Source organism: Podarcis melisellensis, assembly GCF_964234715.1.
Source record: "Podarcis melisellensis genome assembly, chromosome: 10".
Taxonomy (NCBI): domain Eukaryota; kingdom Metazoa; phylum Chordata; class Lepidosauria; order Squamata; family Lacertidae; genus Podarcis; species Podarcis melisellensis.
Window position 1 is genome coordinate 76,376,226 of NC_138542.1, and position 21,512 is coordinate 76,397,737.

The following is a 21,512-nucleotide window of genomic DNA, read 5'->3' on the forward strand; positions in this document are numbered from 1 at the left end:
GGCAGAGGCTTCAGCTTGGCCTTCGGGGCTGTTCGGTGGGGGTGGAGGAAATGCACTTCCGCCTTGGAAGAGCTTTGCTCACCGGCCTCTTTGATTTTGTTCCAGGACCTGTTTTTTAAGTACACGTGGAATAATTTTTTGCATTTCCAAGTGGAATTGTGCATCGCAGCAATCCTGGCGCATTCTGTGAATGAAGGCAAACTGGCCCCAAGCGAGGCGGAAGAGAAGGAGGGAGCGGATGGGAGCGCAGCCTCGGGGAACTCGGAAGCCCCGGAGAACAGCAGCAGCTGCCGTCCCGAGAACATCATGGTGACCCATGTAAGGAGGCTCATAAGCCCAGCCAGGACAGGCTTCCCCAAGCCCCATCCGCATAGCGTCTGCTGCCCTCTGAGCTTGTCTGCCTGCATCCAGGGCGAGTGGTTCAAGGCCCTGGGTCAGAACCCCCGTCTTGCCAAAGGGGGCGGCCAGAGCAGATGAGCCCATTGGTGGCACCTCTCTTGGCTTTCTCCTGGCACCTCCTGGCCAGGCGGAAGGTCTGTGTTGCTGGGTGGGTTCAGTGGAGTGAGAGGCCCTGGGCGAGAGTGGTGTTGAGCCCTTGGAGAAATTGAGCTTCTGGGGTCTTGGGGATGGAGAAGCCCCTGGCTGCTGTGATGGGGCTCAGGGTGGGGGGCTGGCCCTAGTGCTGCCTCTGCTCTTAGGGATAGCCCTGATCTGCCTGTCTCCCCCCCCTTTTTTCCTCCAGCTGTTCCAAAAGTGCTGCCTGGTCCAAAGGATACTGGATGCCTGGGAGACTAACGACAAAATGCAGTAAGGCTCCTTCCCCTCCTGCTGGGGTCTTGGCTCTGCATGTTCACCCAAAGAGCCCTTGCCCCGTGGCACTGGCAGGGCAGGAGGTGGGGCAGCTGCCCTGCAGTGCAGGACAGGCCCAGAAGTGTCCGCAGCAGCCGGCCACAGCCTCCTCAGCCACAAGAAGGAGGCTGTGACATGCAAACGGCCTTTGGTCAAGAGCTGATCTCCACCTGGTGAGGGTCCCTTGGGTTGGTGCCTCACCTCTACGAGGTTAGCGAGGCCTTCCTGACACCCCTCAGTTCCTAACTAATGTGTCAGTGTTGATTCTGCCCTGGCTTAAGAGTGGCTGTCCAGGGTATCGTAGACTCTAAGAGCAGACCTAGGCAAACTTGGCCCTCCCATCATTCCTATCTAACAGGACCAGTGGTCAGGGATGATGGGAGTTGTAGTCCCAAAACATCTGGAGGGCCGAGTTTGCCTAGGCCTGCTCTTAGAGTTGGAAGGGAACCCTAAGGGACATCTAGTCCAACCCCCTGCCCTGCAATACAGGAACCGCCGACCTTCCGATTGGCAAGCCCAAGAGGCTCAGTGGTTTCAACCACAGCACCACCCACAGCTCCCTGTACCTTTGCCTTTTACAACACAGGAATCAGTAGACGATGAGGGGTGTAGAAATGTGATAAGTACTAGCAGCACAAGTGGCTCAGGCAGCAGCTGAGGAGAGATCTTCCCAATGTGGAGCCGCTCCTCACGGTTTATTTTTCCAGGGCAGAAGGCGGAATGAGGCGAGGCAACATGGGCCACCTGACGCGGATTGCCAACGCAGTAGTGCAGAATACGGAGAAGGGCCCCGTCCAGACCCAGATCAGCGACTTTGTCCGAGGTAGAAGGAGCCTCTGGCGTCTTGAGCCCCTTCTCTTCGCAGAGCAGTCGGACTGCTCCTCTGAGTGGGGGGTCTGGGGAGGGTGGCTCCCTCCCTCCCTCTAGGATCAGGGGTGCAGTCAGGGCGCCTGGGGGTGTCTGGAGAGGCCCCAGCGGCTTCCTGGCCCCAGAGCTGCCACCTCCGGAACAGAGGGAGCCCGGCTGCTTCCTCCCTTCTGGGCGGCTGCAAGGCCTTATCCGGGGCCCCCGTCTTGGATGATGAGGCCGTGGGCTGTGCCTGCACCCACAGACGCCTTTGGCCTGCTGGGTTTCAGACAGCCCCACACCCAATTTGGAGCAGTGTTTTCAACCCCTTTCTGGCTGAGGGCCAGCCTGATCAGGGCGGTTGGCTCCTGCCCAAAGCTGCGAGTCCTGAAGGGGCCCAAGGGTCATCTAGTCCAACGCCCTGCAATGCAAGAGCTGCAGCTCATGGATTCCCCAACAAGCCTCTGAAGGAGAGCCCTCCCTCTTCCCCTCCACAGCCCCTTTCCGACAGGGGCTTCCTGGCCCCCCTTTTCTCCTAGGTTTTGTTCCGCTTTTTCCTTACCTGCCCTTTCGTCACCTGGGGCTCCTACTGGGAGGGTTTTTCTTGTGAGCTGCTCTGCAAACCCTTCAGAGGTGGAGGAGGGAAGATTGTGGGAAAAGGTTCCAGGTTCTCTTAGCTAAAGAGCTTCATGGGGTGACGGTCTGAGGAGCTGGTTGTGGCGGGCAGAAGGGACCCCATCCGTCCCTCTTGGCAGAGGGCAGCCTCTGGGGTTTAGAGGAAGGCCGGTGGCTCCTCCTTTGCCCAGAGGGCAGAGGAGCCCTTGCCATGTATAGCAAGCGGGGTGAGGAGGAATGAGGGGGCAGAGAGGCAGCAATGGGGCAGTGTCTGGGGGGGGGGGAAGGAGGCATGGGGAAGCACTTTGGGATCCCTTTCTCCTGGCTCTGATGGGGGGGGCGATGTGTATTTGCTTCCTGACTCCGCCATCCCCGTGACTTTAACACGAGGCCGAGCAGTTCTGTCGTCTTGTCCTGGGGCCCCAGCCCCATCTGGAGGGCTAGATAATGAGGGAGGGTCTCTGATAGTGGCCAGGCTGAGATTCCAGCCCCTTGTTGGCCAGGGACGCCCCACCCCCAGGAAGGAGCAGCACCGGGGTTTCCTCCACAGTCGGATCCCTAACCCAGGCCTGCCTCTCCTTTTCCTTTGCAGGGCTGCCTGAGGATTGCAGAGGACGGTGGGAGAGCTTTGTGGAGGAAACCTTGATGGAGGCCAACCGGAGGAATACGGTCGACTTGGTGAGATTGCCCAGGGGCTGCTTGCCCTCCCCTCCCTCTGGAGCCTCTGTTTTGGGAGGGTTCTGAGGACACACTGAGCCGCCATGTGCGGGGCTCCCCAGCAGAGGAAGCTGGTTGTGCCCCTGCCCTGCCGGCCGAGATGCTCACCTTGGTCCTCTCCTTTGCAGGTGAGCACGCACCACCTGCACTCCTCCAGCGAGGACGAGGACGCGGAGGGAGCCTTCCCCAACGAGCTCTCTCTCCAGCAGGTAGGATTCCTTCCAGGATGTCCTCTGGCTGTTGCTGTTCCAGAGCTGTCCGTTGGAGAGCCTGCTGCCGCCTGGCCAAGGGGGTGGCTGCATTGCAGGGGGTTGGACTAGAAGACCCTCTGCGACCATTGGGCAGAGCTGTCTCTGAGGGCTGCCCAAGAGAATTGCTTGGGCTTTGCAGCAAGCAGGTGTCCTCCAGCAGGCAGGCAATGGTGGAGGGTCTTGCTCTGGACATGTTCTCGCCCTGCTTACACCCGGGGGGGCCTGGGGTGGTTCATATCATTGCTCTGTATTTGTTGCATCCGCACCCAAGGAGCACAGGGTGGCGTATGGGGCTCTCTGCCCCCAGCCCACCCCGTCTCCTCAATTAAGCCCCACAACAGCCCTGAGAGGGGGAGTGCCTGCCGCCGCCATCATAGTTTCCTTTTTGGTGCTGGGTTGAAGTCTTGTAGCTGGCTCTGGCTTTGTCTTGAGAATGTGTTGCTGTTAGCATTTTTCTTTGGCATTTTATTTTATGGCTCCGCTGTGTTTGGATTTATTATGAGTTTATCTTGGTTGTTTGGCTGTGTTTCCTGAAGAGCAGCTTGAATAAGAATAATACAGTAACGTAATTATTAACAGCAACAAAATGCCACACACCCAGAGCATCCCAATACAGGGCTTGGGCCTTCAGATGTCTGGAAGAAGGAAGTCTAATTCTCTCTCTCTGACATCTGACGGGAGGGTGTTCCACAGGGCGGGCGCCACTACCGAGAAGGCCCTACGTAAACTGTGGCCCAAAGTGTGGCTTTTCCCACCTGGAAGGAAGCACTTGGTCTTCCTCAGCCCAGGTGTTTCTCTGCAGCAGTTGCAGTGGCTGGGATTGGGACCGTCCTTGCACTTCCAACTTCCACTCTGCTTTACAGCATAAAAATCATCCCAACTTGCTCCAATCCAGCTGTTCAAAGAGGCAGAAGCAGCACAGACAAGGTTTCTGAGGAGCACTAGAGCACCAGCCACTTGCTAGCCCCCAATGCTCGCTGAAGTAACAATCGCTTGCAAGGTGGGGTGGAGGAGGACAAGGCACGCCTCCTGTGGCAGGGAGTTCCACACCCTCAGTGTAGCTCCTCTCTCTGTGTCCTGGTTAGAAGCCACTCAGGAGAGGTGGTCTGTGAGCATCTTGGCTCCAGCGAGGCGGGGGCGGGGGGCAGGCACTGAGCTTGAGCCCCCTCCTTCTGTTCAGTGGCCCTCTTTGAGGCCTGGCCAGCGCTGGTCACAAAGTGGCTGCCAAGCGCTGACTGGGGCGGCAGGGGGCTCAGCGCCAGTGCTGTGTAGATGGTGCAATAGCTGTTCTCCCCACCTCTCCCCTGCCAGGCCTTCTCGGAGTACCAGATCCAGCAGATGACGGCTAACTTTGTGGATCAGTTTGGCTTCAACGATGAAGAGTTTTCTGACCAGGATGACAACATCAAGTGAGTGCCCCCTCTGCCCCCTTGGTCTTCACCCCACGAGCAGGTCAGTCTCCCCGTCTGGGAAATGGAGCCAGGAAGCAGAGGGGCCTGAGGGAGGAGCTCCCCTTTGGGGCAGGGCAGGGCAAGGCTTTCTCCTGGAGGTCACAAGGAACCCTGTGAGGGAGCACTTGAATCATTCACTCAGCCCTTCGTTCTGCTGTTTGTGGATCCCCTTTTGGCCCCCAGGAAAGGATGCTGTGCAATGAGGGGAGGCTGCCTGCAGGAAAGTGGAGGGGCAGGCGGCTGCAGGGACCAGTCAGAGCTGAAGAGCCCCCCTTCCCCTTTGGGAAGCTTCTTTGTGAATGAAGACCTGGGTGAGGGGAGCAGCTTTGGGCGGAGACCCCGGCAGCCCCCCTTCTCTGCAAGCGCACGGACAGGTTTGCTGGATAATGATGATAATAATAATAAATTTCATTTATACCCCGCCCTCCCCTGCCACGACCGGGCTCAGGGTGGCTAACACCAAATATATGATACACTAAAAACAAAATCAAACAATTGATTAAAATACAGCTTAAAATTAAAACCAGGATGAAATTAAATGGCAGCCCATGAATTACACCCATAGGGGTAGGGAACACCAAGTGTTTGCCAGGGCCAGCTATCCATGCTGGTCCCCTATGAGCCGATAAAAAGACGTCCTCGATGCCCGGCCTTTTCCCCAAGGAGCTCAGGACAGGCTCTGTGGGGCCTCCCTCTGCCCTCCATCCTCACAAGAGCCTGGTCCGGTCGGTCGGTTGGCCAGCCCATCCCCTCTGAAAAGCAGCTTCCTTGCTTGGGGTCCCTGAGGTGGGAGCTGCTCTGGCCCCCTCCCAATGGGCTTCTTTCTCCCTCTTTTCCAGCGCACCTTTTGACAGGATTGCGGAGATCAACTTCCACATTGATGCCGACGATGACAGTGTAAGCAGCTGGGCTGGGTGTGTTGGGGTATCTCCATCTGTGTCGGTTGAGGGAGCCACTTTGTGGGGCTCCTTGCTCCACTTCGCAGCTGCTCTCTTGCCATCTGCCCTGCCCCCAGCGCTGTTCAGCACCTCCAGTGAAGCCTCTGGGCCACGTTGCCGGGCGGTTGGGGCTGCAGTGCCACCAGCATGTGGGCATAACACACAGCTTTCCCTCTCCTTGCTACCTCACGAGGAGTCTGCTTGTGCAGCACAGAGGGAATGTTCCCTGGGGAGGATGCTGTTCCCTGGTGCCACCTCTGTGAGGGCAGGAGGCCGTCTTGGCACAGAGTGGGGAGAGGATGCACAGCATCCCACGATGCCCTCCCTTTGCTCAGTTCACATGCTTCCGCACCAGAGACTTGGGGCAGCCGCTCTGGGGCCCCTGGTCGCCATCTCTGTTTGGCGCCTTCCTGGGCGCTTGGAGTGAGAGGCGCAGGCCCAGAACTGGGCAGGCGCCGGCAGAGGCAGCTTCTCTGGAAGCCCCCCGAATCCTGACCTGCCGTCTCCCCCTTTACTGCAGCCCAACGCGTCCCTGTTTGAAGCCTGCTGCAGCGAACGAATCCAGCAGTTTGATGACAACGAGGAAGAGGAAGACATCTGGGAGGAGAAGGAAATCAGCTACACCGCCCAAGTCAAGTCCAGGACGCGGTAAGGGGGCTTTCCGCCTCTCCTTAGGTCTGTCCAAGGGGCAAGAGGATCATGGGGTTGTAGGGTTGGAAGGGGTCCCAGGGGTCATCTAGTCCAACCCCCCGTAATGCAGGAGTCTCAACTACTAAAGCATCCATGACAGATCCAACCTCTGCCTAAACACCTCCAGCGAATAGTCTAAAAACAGGTGAAAATTTGCACCAACTTTCTCAACTGAGGAGCTCACAGGATTATTCCTTCTGAAACAGGAAGTCCGTGGCTCACCTGGGTGGCCTGGTTGGGTGGGGGGGATCAGTTTAGAGGACCTAGAAGTGCCCCCCCCAGAGTGTCGGAGTAGGGGGCTGATCCCAGAACTTGCAAGGGCCTCATGGCTGCCTTGCCTTCCGTTCCTGCCTTCAGGTTTGGCATTTCCGGCGCGTCAGAGGGATCCTCCAAAAGCGACCTGGAGAACGGAGGCCATGATGGCAGCCCAGACTCTGGGGAGGAGGAGTCCGCTGTGCCACAGGCCGCTGTACCACAGCCGTCCCCTCCACACGCCGAGGGCAACGGCAGCCTCCCAGAGGGCAGAGGGGAAGCAGAACCCCCTCCTGAAGGTAAGAGGTCTCTGAAGGAGCGGGGGGGGGGCTGCCAACATGGGACCTCTGCACAGCAGGTCTTTCTGGTGGATTTGGAAGGGCTGCCTGACCGCAGCACCATCCCTTTTGGAATGACGCACCCCAGGGTGCTCGGGGGTGACCAGGAAAGCCTGCTGGAAAAGAAGGGAGCTGTGGGAGGGGCATCACTCCAGACCGAGGCAGGGCAGCCCCTCCCCCTTGGTCGCCCAGTGGGGGGTGCAGGAGTGCCTGGCTCCGCAGGACAAAAGCAGCTGCCCATGAGTGGCTCTCTGCTGGGCTGTGGGGCCACCTGGGCTTGGCCAAGAGCTGCTCCTGTGACCAGCGGCTTTGAGCAGGTGGGCTTCCCTCATTTTCATGAATGAAAGGTTTCTGTGCTGCTTTTTCTTCTCCAAAAGAATTGCCACGTGCCTCACACTGTAGTAAACGGTAGCAGTTACTTCATTTGACAGTCAGGAATAAAAAGGCAGAAATCCTCACTAAAGCCTAGTAAAAACAAGGGTCAGAGGGCACCCAACTGAGCAGGGTGGTCTTCAGTTGGGGACAGAAGCACCCCACGGTGGGTGCCCACCTGATCTCCGCCGAGAGAGCATCCCACGTGGTGAGTGCCAGAGAAGGCCCTTTCCCCCTCCCCACTAGAGGGAGCTCTCCAGCAGTCAAGAGGGTCCCACCCCCAGCCTCCCCTGGCTAACCTGCTCCTGGGCAGTTCAGGGCTTTGCACACCAAGATGGGCGCTTTGAGGTTGGCTGGGCAGAGAGGGCATCTTCCCTGGCCACAGGGTTTGCGGGCGTCCGAAGCCCCCCTGAGTACCCAAGCTGCAGCTTCCAAGACCACCCTGAGAACAGCCTGGCCTCGTAGGATGTGTGATAGCCATTCAGCGGGAGGTTGCCCTTGTAAATTGGATAATATGAGCCCTGGCCTTCTCCCCCGTCCCATGGCAATGGCCGTGGCTGCTCCTTGTCTGAATGCAGCTGCTTAGTCCCTGCTGGCTGATCCCCCCATGTGGTTGTGATCTCCCCTCTCTGGCGGCTGAGCCAGGCTCCTCTGGGCAGTTACCGGCCTGTAGACACCTGGTGAAGGCTGGACGCAGAGGAACTGCTGACCGATTGCATCTCTGCAGGATCTGGGTGGACGGCTGCCTTTGAGCCAGTGAACGCCAAGGCCCCGCCAGCGTGTGTGGCCATGGATGTCGGATCCAGCGTGTGGGACTCTGCCACCCCAGACACAAAGACCCCGGAAGAGAGAGGCTGGGCCAAGTTCACAGACTTCCAGCCCTTTTGCTGGTGAGTGAGCCGCAGCCGTCCTCCGGGACACAGATGAGCATGCGGAATGGGAAACCTGCCTGATCAGGTCAAAGGTCTGTCTCCTCCAGTGCTTGGCCTCTGTCCGCAGCCAGACGCTTGCCCCCTTCCTTCCTTCCTTCCTTCCTTCCTTCCTTCCTTCCTTCCTTCCTTCCTTCCTTCCTTCCTTCTTGGAAGCTGCCAGGGCCAGCCAGAGGCCCTGACCTGCCCTCTCTCCGCAGCCAGACGCTTGCCCCCTTCCTTCCTTCCTTCCTTCCTTCCTTCCTTCCTTCCTTCCTTCCTTCCTTCCTTCCTTCTTGGAAGCTACTAAGGCCGACCAGAGGCCCTGACCCGCCCTCTCTCCCTGCTGGTGCCCCCCCCCTTGGGCTTTAGGCAAGATCAAGGGTCGGCAAAATTTTCCAGCAGCGGGCCAGTCCACTGTTCCTCAGACCTTGTGGCGGGCTGGAGAAGTGGCACGGGGGGGAGGGCTGGAAGAAGAGGCAAGGGGCAAGTAGTCCTCCTCCCCAGCTCCAGCCGCTGCGCTTACCTTCCCAGGGGCTGCTTCTGCTTCTTGTGGGCAGGCAGAGCAAGCTCATCCGCTCTGCTCTCCGTCCCACAGGAGCGCCAGGGCGGCGATGGGAGGAAGAGGCCGAGCAGTGGCTCTGCCAATCAAACGCTGTGCATGGGGACACCTCTGCCAATCAAATGCCACTGAGGCAAACCAGGCGCGGCATTTGAGTGGGAGAGCCGCCGCCACTTGGCCTCTTCCGTCGCCATCTCCAGGAGTCTCAGCTCCGTGGCAGGTTTTGGCTTCGCTGTGCGGGCCGGATTTAGGACCCAGGTGGGCCTGATCTGGTCTGAGGGCCCTAGTTTGTTGACCCCTTGGCAAGATCCTCTCGCACTGCAGCCCCAGTTCCAGTGCAAGAAACACCCCCCTTCAGCACGTTTTCCCTTCCAGCTCGGAGGCCGGCCCCAGGTGCAGTTCCCCCGTGGACACAGAGAGCAGTGATTTGGAAGGGAAGGCCAAGCAAAGCCAGGACAAGAACTGTGAGTGCTTCCTCCCCCCCCCCCACCACCACGTGGAAGGGGGACAGTGGTGGGCAGTTAGCCCCTTTTCTCCTCCCTCACACTCACCCACACTCCTGGAAGCCTTCTGCTTGCTCCCTGTTTCTTGGGGGGAGAAGAAGGAGGCAGTGTTAGGGCATTGCCTGGAACTGGGAGGGGGTGGGCAACTGGTGGGGCTCATCTCCTGTGAGGGGGGGGGGCGTTTGAGGCTGTGAGGGCAGCTCCCAGCCCTTTTCCCTGTGGGTGAGTGACCAGGGGAGGGGGCCTGGCCGTTTCTCCGGCCAGCCTCTATCCTTCCTCCCCATATCAAGAGGGGCACTTCACCCAGTCCAGCCAGCTGGTCCCTCAGGACATCACCCCCGTCTTTTAAGATTGGGGTGTCCTGGGAGGCAGCAGAAAGCAGCAGCTCCCAGGCCTGATGGCAGAAGGCTTAGAGGGGCTTTGGGAGCAGAAGTTTCTCACAGGGTTGAAAGAATAACGAAGGAAGGAGAGATCAGACTTGAGCCAAGCCAACAGTTCCTTGGGTTGCTTTGGGGGCAGATAGCCAGCCCCAGCCCTGCCCCTGTGAGGTGCAGCTTCCTCCACAGAGCAGGGGCCAGAGTGCTCTCCATGGAGATGGCATTGCTGCAGTGCTGCTGGTCCTTCAGTCATCTGCAGAAATTTGAAGGCTTCCCAGCAAGTCAGAGGGCGGGCCTCATCCTGGCAGAGCCTGGGCTTCTGCCGCTCAGAGTCCAGGCGTTCCCCTTCCGGCAGAGTCTGTGCCTCAGAGGTCCTGCTGCCATGCGGCTGCTGCTCTGGCGTCCCAGGAGAGCCCTGCCGGGTGGGCCTCACACACTCTCTCCCCCTCCAGTCAGCGCTGCCTCTCCTTGCGTGTGGAATGTCTGCGTGGCACGGAAAGCGCCTCTGGTGGCCTCAGACAGCAGCTCCTCCGGCGGCTCAGACAGCGAGGAAGAGGAGGAGAAGGCGGCGGGTGTTGTCACGGAAACCATCAGCACGGGCTCAGGCCAGGAGACCATCAAGCTGACCATGGATGCCAAGAACGAGAAGGCGCTCTTTTCCAGGTGTGAGGGGGAAGCGGAGCAAAGGCCAGCGGGGTGTGTGTGTGTGTGTGTGTGAAGGCCAGCCGGCCCTGTGGTTGCAGGTCTTGGGCAGGCGGGGGGCCGTCAGGGAGCGCCCACCTCCGGCAGCTTGGGTGGGCCCTGCTGGTGCTGCTGTGCAGAGACCCCCAGGTGGGCGGCCAGCAGGGGCTGGAAAGGGCTTGTGGTGCGGGAGGGCCTGGAGAGGCTGTGGTGCGTCACTTCCGCCCTTTCTCCCCAAAGGCAGTGCGCAGCCCGTGCCACCAAGCAGCTCTCTGGGCTGCAGGAGCCTCAGAGCAGTTGATGCTGTGCTGGTCCAGAGAGGAGGCGCAGAAAAGCCTCCCCTGCAAGAGCTGCCCCCCCCCCGAATAGCTCCCTTTCCCGTGACGAAAGGCTTCTAGGGCTTCCTCTGACTCTCGCTCAGTTACCCAGAAGCTCCTTGGAGGCGTCCCAGGTGGGCCGTTCCTGCCGTGAGGGGAAGCTGCTTGGCCAGGGGAGAGAAATCACTAACGGAGGCTTGTCTGATAATAACGCCGAGTTCTCGTGGCCTGAGATTTTGTGGAGAAAAGTCCACTTTGTCGTTGCCGCCTTCCACACTATTTATACAGAAAGAAAATGGGAACACATGGCAGCAAAAAGGACAAAGTAGAGGCTGCTTACAGCTTAAGAAAAATGATCGTTTTCAGGAATTATGGAAACAGGATCATCCCAGGGACGCTCCGTGCTGAAAGCTAAACTGGCAGCCTCTGCCTGCTGCTTCTGCGTGGAAGGAAGGGCGCTGCTGTCAGGGGACAGAACATGCCCTGTGGGCAAATGAACCAGAGGCCAGCGTTGTCAGCTCTTGTGTGGTAGTCTTGCCTAGCCCCAACCCAGGGTGGATGAGGGGCAGAGTTGGCGTCTTGGTTTGTTGCCGGATCTGGCCCCTGCAGTTGTGGCTTGGCTGTTGCTGGTGAGGATGTATCTGGGGGGAAGGTTGTCTGCAAGCAAGGTCAGCCCCAGGGCTTGAGAGGTGGGGCAGGGGCAGGTTTGGGGTGCAAATGCCCAGGAAAGGCTGGAGGTCGTCGTTGACGCGCTGGTTTTTGCTGCAGGCTTCTCTGGGTGTCTTTCCTGGGTGCCAGTGAGCTTCATTGGGTCTCATTTATTCTCCATTGTGGCCTGTGAGGAGCAAGAGGGCAGGTGGAGGGAGGCTTCTGAGGGGGCACGACACCTGTCTCTTACCTGCTAAATTTGCTGTCAACGTTTCCATTCCTTCTGATGCTGAAATTCCTACTTCTCTCGCAAAGGGGGGCTGTAGATGAGCAGAGGAGTAGCGCCCAACTCTTGAGGTCTAGCTTTGCTGCTCCCTGCCAGGAACTGGGGCAGGCGATTCAGGCCGTGAGCAGTGGGGCTGGGGTCGGGGCACAGGACCCTCCGTGGGGGCCACAAGGCCAGCAGGGGGCTTGGCACGGTGCGCTAGGTGTTGCCTGAGCCCTTTTCCAGGTGGTTGGCACCAGCGCTGCCCCCTCAGCTGACCCCTGGCAAGTGGGGATGCAGGCTCAGAGAGTGCCCTCTCAGTGGAGATGGGGAAGAGGTCTCACCATGTGCTGCCAGGCCAAAGGTGGAACCAGCCCCTCCTTCACAAGAGCTCCTTGTTGTGTTGAGCTGGCGTGTGAAATGCGGGGGGGGGGGTGCTTGATTCATTTCAGGTGGCCCCTCCCCACCTGGACACCTGCTGTTATGGGGACCCTGAAGGGGGTCTGGGAGCGAGACTTTTGCTGTGGGATTGGAGGTGGAAGGGTCCTGCAGCCAGTCAGTAAATTTCTGTGTCTGCAGGAGATTCTCCCAGTTGCTTCCCTGATCCCTTCCAGCAGGCTTCACCCAGGTGGGGTTTTGGGGGCGGGGTCCATTCATGCAGTAGGACCTCCCCACTGGACTCCCTGCGCCTGTTCTGGGGCTTGCTCTGACCTTCCAGCCTTGGCAGAGGGTGTGGTCGGAAGTCCGGTTGCCAGAGTGGGTCCCGTTCCCTCACCAGCAGCCTAGTGGACTCCTGCCAGTGGCTTTCCTGGTTGGGGCTGTGTCAGCCCCTCCGCTTCCGCTTCAGGGGGTGCTTTTGAGGTCTGGGACTGGCTGGAGAAGTCATTCTAAGAGCCCTAGTGGGGAGGGAGGGAGGGGTGATGAGTGGGGCCAACAGTGAGTAAGCGAGGAGGGTGGGCTGGTTTTGCAGCCATTTTTATCTTTCTCTCCCTTTCTCTCTCTCTCTCTCTGTGTCCTTCTCTCTCCCTTGTGGGTCTTGCTCAGAATAATAAGGCCTGGCGCTGGAGGGTATGTATCCTGGCCCCCACGGCAGGGTTCCAAACATCCACCGGACAATGCACTTCTCCTGTGCACCCAGCTAGCCAAGGGGGCTTTCCCCTCACAGGTGCCCCCCTCCCTCCCTGAGTTAGCAGCCTCTTCCCCCTCTTCAGGGCTCGTTCTGCAAGGAGGAATTGCCCCTCCGAGAGGGAGAAGAGGCCTCTGCCCAGCCGCCCCAGGGACCCCCACCCCAGCTGCAGGGGGTGGAAGGGGGAGCCTCCAAGGTGTGGGTCCCCCAAGCAGGACCTGTGCCCCCTCCTCTGCAATGCTGGCTGGAAGCTGCCCTGTTGGGGGTGCTCTTTGCATAGGGAGCACATCACCCTGGGGAACAAGGCAACCTGGCAGCAGGCAAATTTCTTTCCAAGTTAAAACCCCAACTTTTCAAAAATCCAAAGAGCAGCCTTTTTGTACCTGGGGTTGGAGTGGAAGGGGACCAGGCCTCCGGCTCAGCCAGCTTCTCCCTTGGTGGATGCAGGGAGCGTGTGAGATGGGCAGGATCCTGTGCTCCGCCCCCCAGCCCTGTGAGCCCCACAGCAAGGCTTCTCCCAGGAGCCTTCAGACCTCTCGGTCTGCCGGGAGCAGGCAGCGGCTCAGCGTGAGAAGAGCTTGCGGCTCTCCTGTGGCCGACGCACGTTACCCACCCCCCTCGGCCTTGGAGGAATTGCCCTGCAGAAGGGGGACCCTGAAGGAGACTGAGGTTTCTTGGTGTCAGTCCAGGTCCTGGCTGCTGGACTCCTGGCTGTGTTTCCTGCGTGTTCTGAGCAGCTCCTGCCCCCTGCCCACTTTATACATCTCTGCCTGAACCCCCATATCTGCTGCTGCTGCTTTCCTTGGCTGTCAGACTCAGGAACTGAATCAGGAGGCAGGCGGGGGCTGCTGGGCCTGCCCTGCTCTGTCTAGATGGCAGCGGCATTGGGCCAGTAATGGGCTGAGAGGCTCCATCGCTGGCCAAGGGGCTGCTCTGAGCCTCCCTCTCCCTCCGGAAGAAAGGTGTTGGGCCCCCCTTGCACCCCTCGAGGCCTCTGCTTTTTGAGCAGAAGTTTGCCAGAGCCCTTGGATGGGGCAGCAGGGATCCTCTGGCAGGGAGGAGCGCAGGAGGGGGCCTGGCCGCTGGCCCCTCACAGCCTCCCCTTGGCTGCTGCAGGAAGTATTTAGCCCCAGCTTCTCATTGGCCTGAGAGCAGTGGCACTGCATTGTCCCTGTGGATGTTTAGGGCTCTCCTGGGCGGGGGGCACTGCTTTCCATGGCTGCTCCTCATGGACCCCGCATGGCTTGGGGCTTCCTCCTTTCCCCCACACCCAAGCATGCCCCCCTAGCATGATGCCAGGTGCCCCCCCCCCGCCGCCTGTCTTCCTGCCCCAGCCCTGCCACTAACTGAGCCTGCTTGCCAGAGCACCTTCCGCAGATCCTTTGCCCACTAACCCAGCTGGGAGGCCTCCCTCCACAAGATTGGGCACTCCCAGCCCCACTGCAGTCCGCTTGAGCGGCTGGGCTCAGTTTCTCCTGCCATCCAGGAGCGGCTCCAGAGCCAGACGTGAAAGTGCAGAAGCTTCTCCATTGGGGTTTGGAAAAGCAGCTCTTCCTGGGAAGCTGTGTGGCTTGGCATGGCTGCTGTTTGCATCCAGGCTGTGTTCTCTGTGTGGCTTTCGGGGTGTATGCCCAGGGACTGCCCCCCTGTCTCTGCTGGAGCCTGAGGGCGTGTGTGTTTGGCATCTAGTATGGCTGAGGTGTTGCGGAGGCAGCTCCTCTCCGCCTCTTCCCCAGACAGATCAGTTTTTCCTGCTCCTTTTGCGGAGCGGGGATCCTTTACCTATCAGTTTAGCAAGCAGCATCAGGAAGACCCCTCAGGCCAGGGTGGGAGCAAACCTTTTCTCGTCGCCGCCTCCTGCCCGACCTTGGCCCTGAGAGCTGCCAGGGCACCTGCCAAGGGAATGGCCTGTTGGCCGCTCTCTGGTGAGCTGTGGCCTCCCGGCAGCAGCAGCAGCAGCAGCAGCAGGAAGGCCGTTTTGTTCCGTCTTCCCAGAGGAAGGAGAGGCATCAGATGAAGCAGCTGCTCCTGTTGTCCTTCAGCTGGGCCAAGCCTGAGGCAGCTAGAGCGTCACACGGGCACCACTCAGAGCCACTTGGGAGTGTTCCTCTTGCCCGTGGGCCTGCGGGGTGGGAGGCCATTGCTGCTCCTCTGGGCTCTCCCTCCCAGAGGTGAGCAGGGGGAGGGAAGCCTCTTGCTGCAGGAGGGAGTTTCCTTTGGTGGAAGAAAAAAAAATTCCTTCCAGTAGCACCTTAAAGACCAACTAAGTTAGTTCTTGGTATGAGCTTTCGTGTGCATGCACACTTCTTCAGATACACACTTTGGTGTGTATTCTTTGGTGGAAGAAATAGGCTCTGGTTTCCAGCCAAGGGGGTGATGCAGCAGGAGGGAAGGGAAAGCAAAACCTGGCCCCCTGGCACAGCACTGGCAGCAGGCGGGGCCTGGGAGGAGGTGGCCCCATTCTCCTCAGGGCTGAATGGCATATACTCCTCAAAGCATCACTTTCTTTAAAGAAGTCTTTACCACGTACATTTTTATACTGATAGATATATATATATGGAGAGAGAGGCGGGTTTACCTAAAAACAATGGGTGGCATTCAGGCAGTGTTCAAAATTAGCCAGGCCCCAGGCACAATTTACTCCTGGCTATCAGCCACTTGCGACCAAATGAAGATGCCTGTCGTCTCCACCATCTGGGGATCCCTGGATCTGGACTGTTTTCACACACTAAGGCCCCATCCAGCAGAATTCTGTCAGTTATATTTTATCTGCACAATCAGAATGAATTTCAGGAACCAAAAAGCTATATTGAAAAATACAACTTTTGAACCATCTGGTACAAACACGACAACTAGGCACCCCATTTTGGCGACTAACCCCGGTGTAAGGAGCCATTTGGCGCCCGGCTTACATATCTGAGTTTCCAGCACTGTATTCAGGTAAGACCTGTTGAAATCAGTGCAACGGCCTTGGCTCTGTTCCTTGATTTCCGTGGGCCTTCTCTGAGCCAAGCTGAGTTGAATGCCACCCGGCAGAAATGCTGCAACAATCAAGACGGTGTTCTGAAAACTAGAGCAAAGTGAGATACAAACAAAATACAAACATAGCGCTCTCTCACCATTAATCTGAGCCGTCTGCCTCTCCTTGCAAGGCCACCTGCTGCCTCTCCCATCTCCCCCTCAGGTGGGGCGTCCCAGGGAGGTGGGTGCTGCCCCCCAGGAGCAGGAGGAAGAGGAGGCTGCCTGCCTTCTGCCTTCTCACCTCCTGCTTCTTCTTTTTTTTCACCTGATACAAGCAATAGCTTTTAATAGGAAAACAACTCTGATTCGATGCAAGTTATTAGCACACAAAATTCATTAGCAGGTTGTCTGAATTTCGGTTCCATTTTAAATTATGATCATAGCTAGGCAGTCCAATAGGAAGCATGCCCCACCTCCCAGAGAATACAGATTGGTCAGGATTAAGGTACCAGCATGGATTACTACAGTATTAGGAGCTAGCTAGTTTGTTTGTTTTTCTTAATACTGTTTATTGATTTTCCAACATAAATTAAAGAACATAACAACACACACACATGAACAAACAAAACATATAAACATGTATACTTTCAAAACCTCTTTTTCGTAAACCTTACTTCCCAGACTTCCCCTTACCTCCCCTTTTCTGCATCCCTGTTTTAAAATTTCTTCAACAACCCCTCACACCAATTAACTAATTACTTATTTTCTTCTTCTTTTTTTAGCTTCTTCTCATACTTAATCAATTACAGCTGTAATTCTATATTTTCCTTTCCCTTGACATTTTAGCACTCATTAATTTTACAACAGTTCTTAAGATATACTTTAAATTTCTTCCAGTCTTCTTCCACCGTCTCTTTTTCTTGGTCACGGATTCTGCCAGTCATCTCCGCCAGTCCCATGTAATCAATCACCTTTGTCTGCCATTCTTCCAGTGTGGGTAGTTCTTGTGTCTTCCAATACTTTGCTAAAAGGATCCTTGCTGCTGTGGTGGCGTACATAAAAAATGTCCTATCCTTCCTTGACACCAATTGGCCGACAATGCCCAGAAGAAATGCCTCTGGTTTCTTATGAAAAGTACATTTAAGTACCTTCTTAATTTCATTATAAATCATTTCCCAGAAGGCTTTAATCCTCAGGCAAGTCCACCAAAGGTGATAGAAAGTACCTTCAGCCGCATTACATTTCCAGCATTTATTATTGGGCAAACCTGCTGCCCATCTGCTGCCCCCCTTGCCAGGGGCTCACTTGGTGCAAGGCAGGCAGAAAGCTGCATAGGGCACGGCTTGGCAGGCGGAGAGCCACCCCCCCCCCGTATGACCTGCTGTGTTTTGACCTGGCCCAGGCACTTTGGGGGGGGGGGGATGACACAGGTCTCCTGTCAGAAGCAATCCTGTCAGAATGGTGCTGCTGGGTCACTGTGCTGGCGGCCGGGGGTCCTGCCCTACTGTTTCTGGCTTGGGGTCCGCAAGTGGGGGGCAGAGCTGCTGAGCATGTTGGGGGGCTGGTGGGGCAAAGCTCCTCACGAGCGCAGGATAGGGCAGCCCTGAGGTGGCAGCAGCTGTCCCAAGTGCTGCTTTGCATCAGGGTTTTGGCCAGGGGCTCAGAAAGGGGGAAGAGCCACCCAGACTCAGAGGGTTGGGGGATTTCAAATCCCAGGAAGGGGGCAGGGGGATCAGGATGGGCCAGAGCAGAGGAGAGGGTGGGATCCTGCCTTAGTGCGCTCCTTCCAATCCCCAATGCCTCAGGAGGAGCCTCAGCTGGTGTTGAGCATCTCTGGCTTCGGTGGGAGGGCAGGCACCGGCTCTCCCTCCTGCGTGGAGACCCTGAGCCCCCTCAAAATCCCCCTTTCAGCCCAGGGCAGGCTTGCGTGTGGGGTCTGGACATGCCTTCTGTGGGGAGCAGGGGTGTGTGTGTGTGTGTGTGTGTATGCAGTTCTACCTGATGGAGCCCTGATGAGTCTGGAACTCCAACCCTGCCTGGGACCGGGATTTGGGGGGCCCCTTTCAGGGCTTCCGTTCTGGCAGGCGGTTGGGCCTCTTCCCCCCCCCCTCGGGGAGTGGTGTTGCTGGGTGTTTGGCCCTTTGCGGCTGGTGCAGCGTCAGGGTCTGCTTCCTCCCAGGAGAGACCCCCCTGGGGGCTGTTTAATGTGAGCTTCCATTCTCTCCCTACAGCATGGGGGGCTCCCAGGTCGCGGACAAGCCGCCCAGCACCGTGGAGACTGGACCCCCCCAGCCCTTGAGCAGCAGCAGTGGCAGCACTGCCACCGCCAGCCTGCCGCCTGAGGGTCTCCTGCCGGGTTCTCCTGCCCCTGCTGCTGCTGGCGCCACCCCAGAGGCCAAGAGAGACAGGTGAGGGAGGGTCTTGGCCGCTGTGCCATCTCTGGGTCTTCCCTGGCCGGGGTGGGGGGTGCTGTGGAGAGCCTGACAGCCTGAGGTGTTGTGTCAATTCTACCTTCTCTACCAGATTAATCAACCGTTCAGGTATTCCAGCTTCATGGGAGCTTTCTCAGCAGAGGCGGTGAGGCTGCCGGCCAGGCATTGCAGGGGGTGGAATGGATGACCCTCAGGGGTCCCTTCCAACTCTGCAATCTTAGGATTCTGTGGGGAGAAGCTGCTTGCTCCCCCCACAAGGCTCCCCCACAAGGTGCTCTGGCTGGGCAGATGAAGGGGGCCTGGTTTGAGTCCCTGCTGAGGCAGGCTGCCCCCCTCCTGGCCCTGGGCCCCACCTCCCTGGCAGGTGCCCAGTGCAGCCAGGCCCTCCGGGGCAGAGTGCGTGCCGTGGGCCTCCTTTGGCAAAGCTTCTCCTGGACCTCTGGCTTGGCCTCTCTGGGCGCCTGCCTGCCCCTCACGCCTCCCCCTCCCGCCCTCTCTGCAGGAAAGAGGAGCCGCTGCCGGGAGGAGAGCCCACCTTGAACGGTCCGGCCTGACAGACTGCCTGGGCCCAGACGGTGGGGATGCAGCTGGCCCTCCTTCGGACAAGCTAACTCAATTTTGAATCACAAATGCTGCGTTGTCGAGAGGACTGGCGCTGGAGAGCCGAGGTGCCGCGTCGGGGTGGCCACCCTGTTCCGAGAGGAGGCCCTCCCTGGGCGGATGACATGTAGCACTGGCCAGGGGCCGCCCGGGCGTCCTGCCGCCTCCTCCTGCCCCGCAGCCCCCCTGGCGCACTCTCTGGGGAGGGCGTCCTGCCCCCCTTGTCTTCTTGCTTCCAGGATCCAGCAAACGCTGCTCCGCGGACTCTGCCCTGGGCCTGGCAGGGCTGGCGCTGGGCGGCCTGGGACAGCCTTTTGTAGAGCAATAATGCCTTACCAGAAGCGCTGGCTGGCGAGAGGAGGCAGGAGGGTCTGGAGCAGCGGCCGGATGGCAGCGTCGTCTTGCCACACTGTTTTTCTTACTGTTTCAGGGAAGGAGGCCCTAGGAACCTCTTCTCGGCCTTGTCCGCTCTCCTTCCGGAGGTGCCACACCAGCCCCTGGGATTGGGGCCGCTGGCGCTGGGCTCCGGGGGAGGGAGCAGCCTCCCCACAGAAGGAACTGGGGCCGGGCATCTCCGGAGAGTCAGACAGGCTCCTGGAAGCGGGTCGGTTTCCCCGGATGGGCTCCGCTCTGACTTGGTTTTGTTTTGTAATGTTCTTAATGGATGCAGGAATTGCAACACTTTGCACTTTGAATCTTGCCAGCCTGGGAGGTTGGGGGTGGCAGCTCCCCTCTGGCTGGGCTCCTGTTGCTGCTGCTGAGGGGAGGGAGAGGCTTGGCCCAATGGCTGCTCTTGCCCGGGGGGGGTCCTTCCTCCTCCTCCTTCCTCCAAGCTGGTGCCTGCCCTGTGCCCTGGCTGTGCCCTGGGAGGGGACTTAGGAACCGCCTTCAGCCAGGGGGCAGCTGGGGGGAGCAGCCACTCCATATATCTTCAGTGGCCGCTTGCTGGTTGCCAACAACAGCTGAGCTGGAAAATCAGGCACTGGGGAGACCCTGGGACTGACAATAGCAGCTTCTAGGCTCATTTAAAGGTCTGGCTCTGCCGTCGTTCTGGTGGGTCTTTCCCCTCAACAAAAAAACAAGAAACTACCAACAATTTGCTTTTTGAAATACTCTCCGTAAAACGTTAGACTGTGAGGCTCCCTTATTCTGCACATGGTTAAATATTTCTGCTGAGGCGAAGGGCGGCTTCCTCCTTCTTAGCTGCTCTACTTGGGGCTTCTGTGACGTCAGGGCACCTGGGCCATCATCTCCTGGGGGGAAAGAGTTGGGGAGGGGGCGCCCCCCCTCCCCATGTAGCTCAGCCTTTCCATCTGGGGGTCGGGGGCCAATCAAATGCAGTTGGATTCCCTTTCTCTAAAAACCAGGCTGTGGCTACATGGGAAATCCTGCGAGGTGTCCTGGTCTCCTCTCAAAAAGGATTGAGGAAGAGGTATTGTATCACCTCACTCACCTGGCTTTGGGAAGGCGCATGAGGGCTACCAAAGGGCCACATGCCTTGGACCATCCTGCCCTAGAGTGCTGCTGCTCTCGTGTGCCAGGTTTGGGGCTGAAAAGTCAAGCTGAACAAAGTTTTCCCTGCGAGGGAGACTTTGGGAAGGGGTCTCCTGAGCCAGGCATGCGCCCCTGTGGCATCTCCCTTGCCAGTCCAAGGGCCTCCTGCCCAAAGCACCCTCTGCCAGCAAGGGATGGGGCGTTTGAGCTCCGGGGTGCTGGCAGCAGCACCCAGCCTAGTTCTAGTAGCTTTGCCTGGCGGTTGCTTGGAGAGCAACAAGGCCAGAGGTCAAGGCTGGTCCCTGGGCCTTGCTCTCCCCATTGAGATGCACCTGCAGGGCTCACAGAACAAGGCATCCCTCAGCACTGTGTAGCCAGGGGGTGTGGGGGGATGTAGAGTGGAGCTGAAACCCAGTGGCAGGGGCCACGCTGGCCTGAGAGGAGCTTGCTCCTGGCCTGCAGCCAGCCGGCTGGCTCCTGAGCACTCCCCTCCCACAGGGCAGCCCATTTTCTTCCTCCATTAATAGTGCCCCCCTCGCACAGCAAGGCCCGGGCTGTGGAGAGTCACATGCCTTTTGCCCAGCACTGAATAGTTGTGGCGTCCAGCATGTTCCAAATGTCCTTTGAGCAGAAACTCACCTGGTGGATTGAAGCTGGAGAAGGAGGTGGGCAGAGGCAGTAAGAAAGAGACACTCGTGTCTTCAGAGCATGAGCAGAGAGCCAGACCAAGACACACGCGTTATCAGTGGTTGGCTTGGTGGCAGCGGGAATCTCTCTCATCTCAAGTTCTGGACTTAAGTTTGCAGTTGCAGCAACAAGCAGTTGCCTGGTAGGTTGACAGCTTCCTGAGTTGGAAGAGACCCAAGGCGGCTCATCTAGTCCAACCCCTTGCAAGGCAGGAATCACAGCTAAAGCACCTGACAGGCGGCCACCCAACCTCTGCTTTCAAACCTCCAAGGGAGGACAGCTGAGGTGGACTTCTGCTGTTTTCCCTACACGTGAACTGCCTTGCCCTGAACCCCCTGGAAGGTCAGACTTCCCTCCTGAGGATTGATGGCATCTCCGAGCCCAGCTGCCTGGTGGCAGCAGAAGGGTCTTGCTCCGAGACCTTTTCTCCTGGGCAGGAAATCCTGTTGGTGTTTGTTCTGCCTTCCCTGCCCATCTGCTCTCTTGAGCTCCCTGTGGCTTCTCCGAGAACTTCCACTCTGTGTTTACTTCCACTCTGTGACCTCCTTTACCCACTGCCCTGCTCTGGAGGGCGGGCTCGTTGTCTTCAAGGGCACAGGGATCAGGCTGGGAGGAGTCAGCCCACCTTGCAA

At 58.4% G+C, this 21,512-nt stretch overlaps 1 protein-coding gene across 2 annotated transcripts in view; it reads left to right on the plus strand.

The window, feature by feature from the left end:
- PPP6R2 (protein phosphatase 6 regulatory subunit 2) overlaps positions 1–20,107 on the plus strand; it is a 31,561-nt gene extending 11,454 nt beyond the window's left edge. The window contains exons 10-24 of one of the 2 annotated variants that reach the window (XM_081928783.1): positions 106–318; positions 743–807; positions 1,557–1,672; positions 2,903–2,988; positions 3,156–3,236; positions 4,590–4,687; positions 5,569–5,626; positions 6,188–6,315; positions 6,715–6,908; positions 8,047–8,209; positions 9,165–9,253; positions 10,122–10,332; positions 12,625–12,648; positions 17,899–18,075; positions 18,602–20,107. In XM_081928783.1, coding sequence (XP_081784909.1) covers positions 106–318; positions 743–807; positions 1,557–1,672; positions 2,903–2,988; positions 3,156–3,236; positions 4,590–4,687; positions 5,569–5,626; positions 6,188–6,315; positions 6,715–6,908; positions 8,047–8,209; positions 9,165–9,253; positions 10,122–10,332; positions 12,625–12,648; positions 17,899–18,075; positions 18,602–18,653 — 1,755 coding nt within the window. In that variant the 3' untranslated portion in view covers positions 18,654–20,107. The remainder of the gene's footprint in view (positions 1–105; positions 319–742; positions 808–1,556; positions 1,673–2,902; positions 2,989–3,155; positions 3,237–4,589; positions 4,688–5,568; positions 5,627–6,187; positions 6,316–6,714; positions 6,909–8,046; positions 8,210–9,164; positions 9,254–10,121; positions 10,333–12,624; positions 12,649–17,898; positions 18,076–18,601) is intronic. The other variant, XM_081928784.1, reaches the window with a different exon arrangement.
- Positions 20,108–21,512: the final 1,405 nt, after the last annotated feature.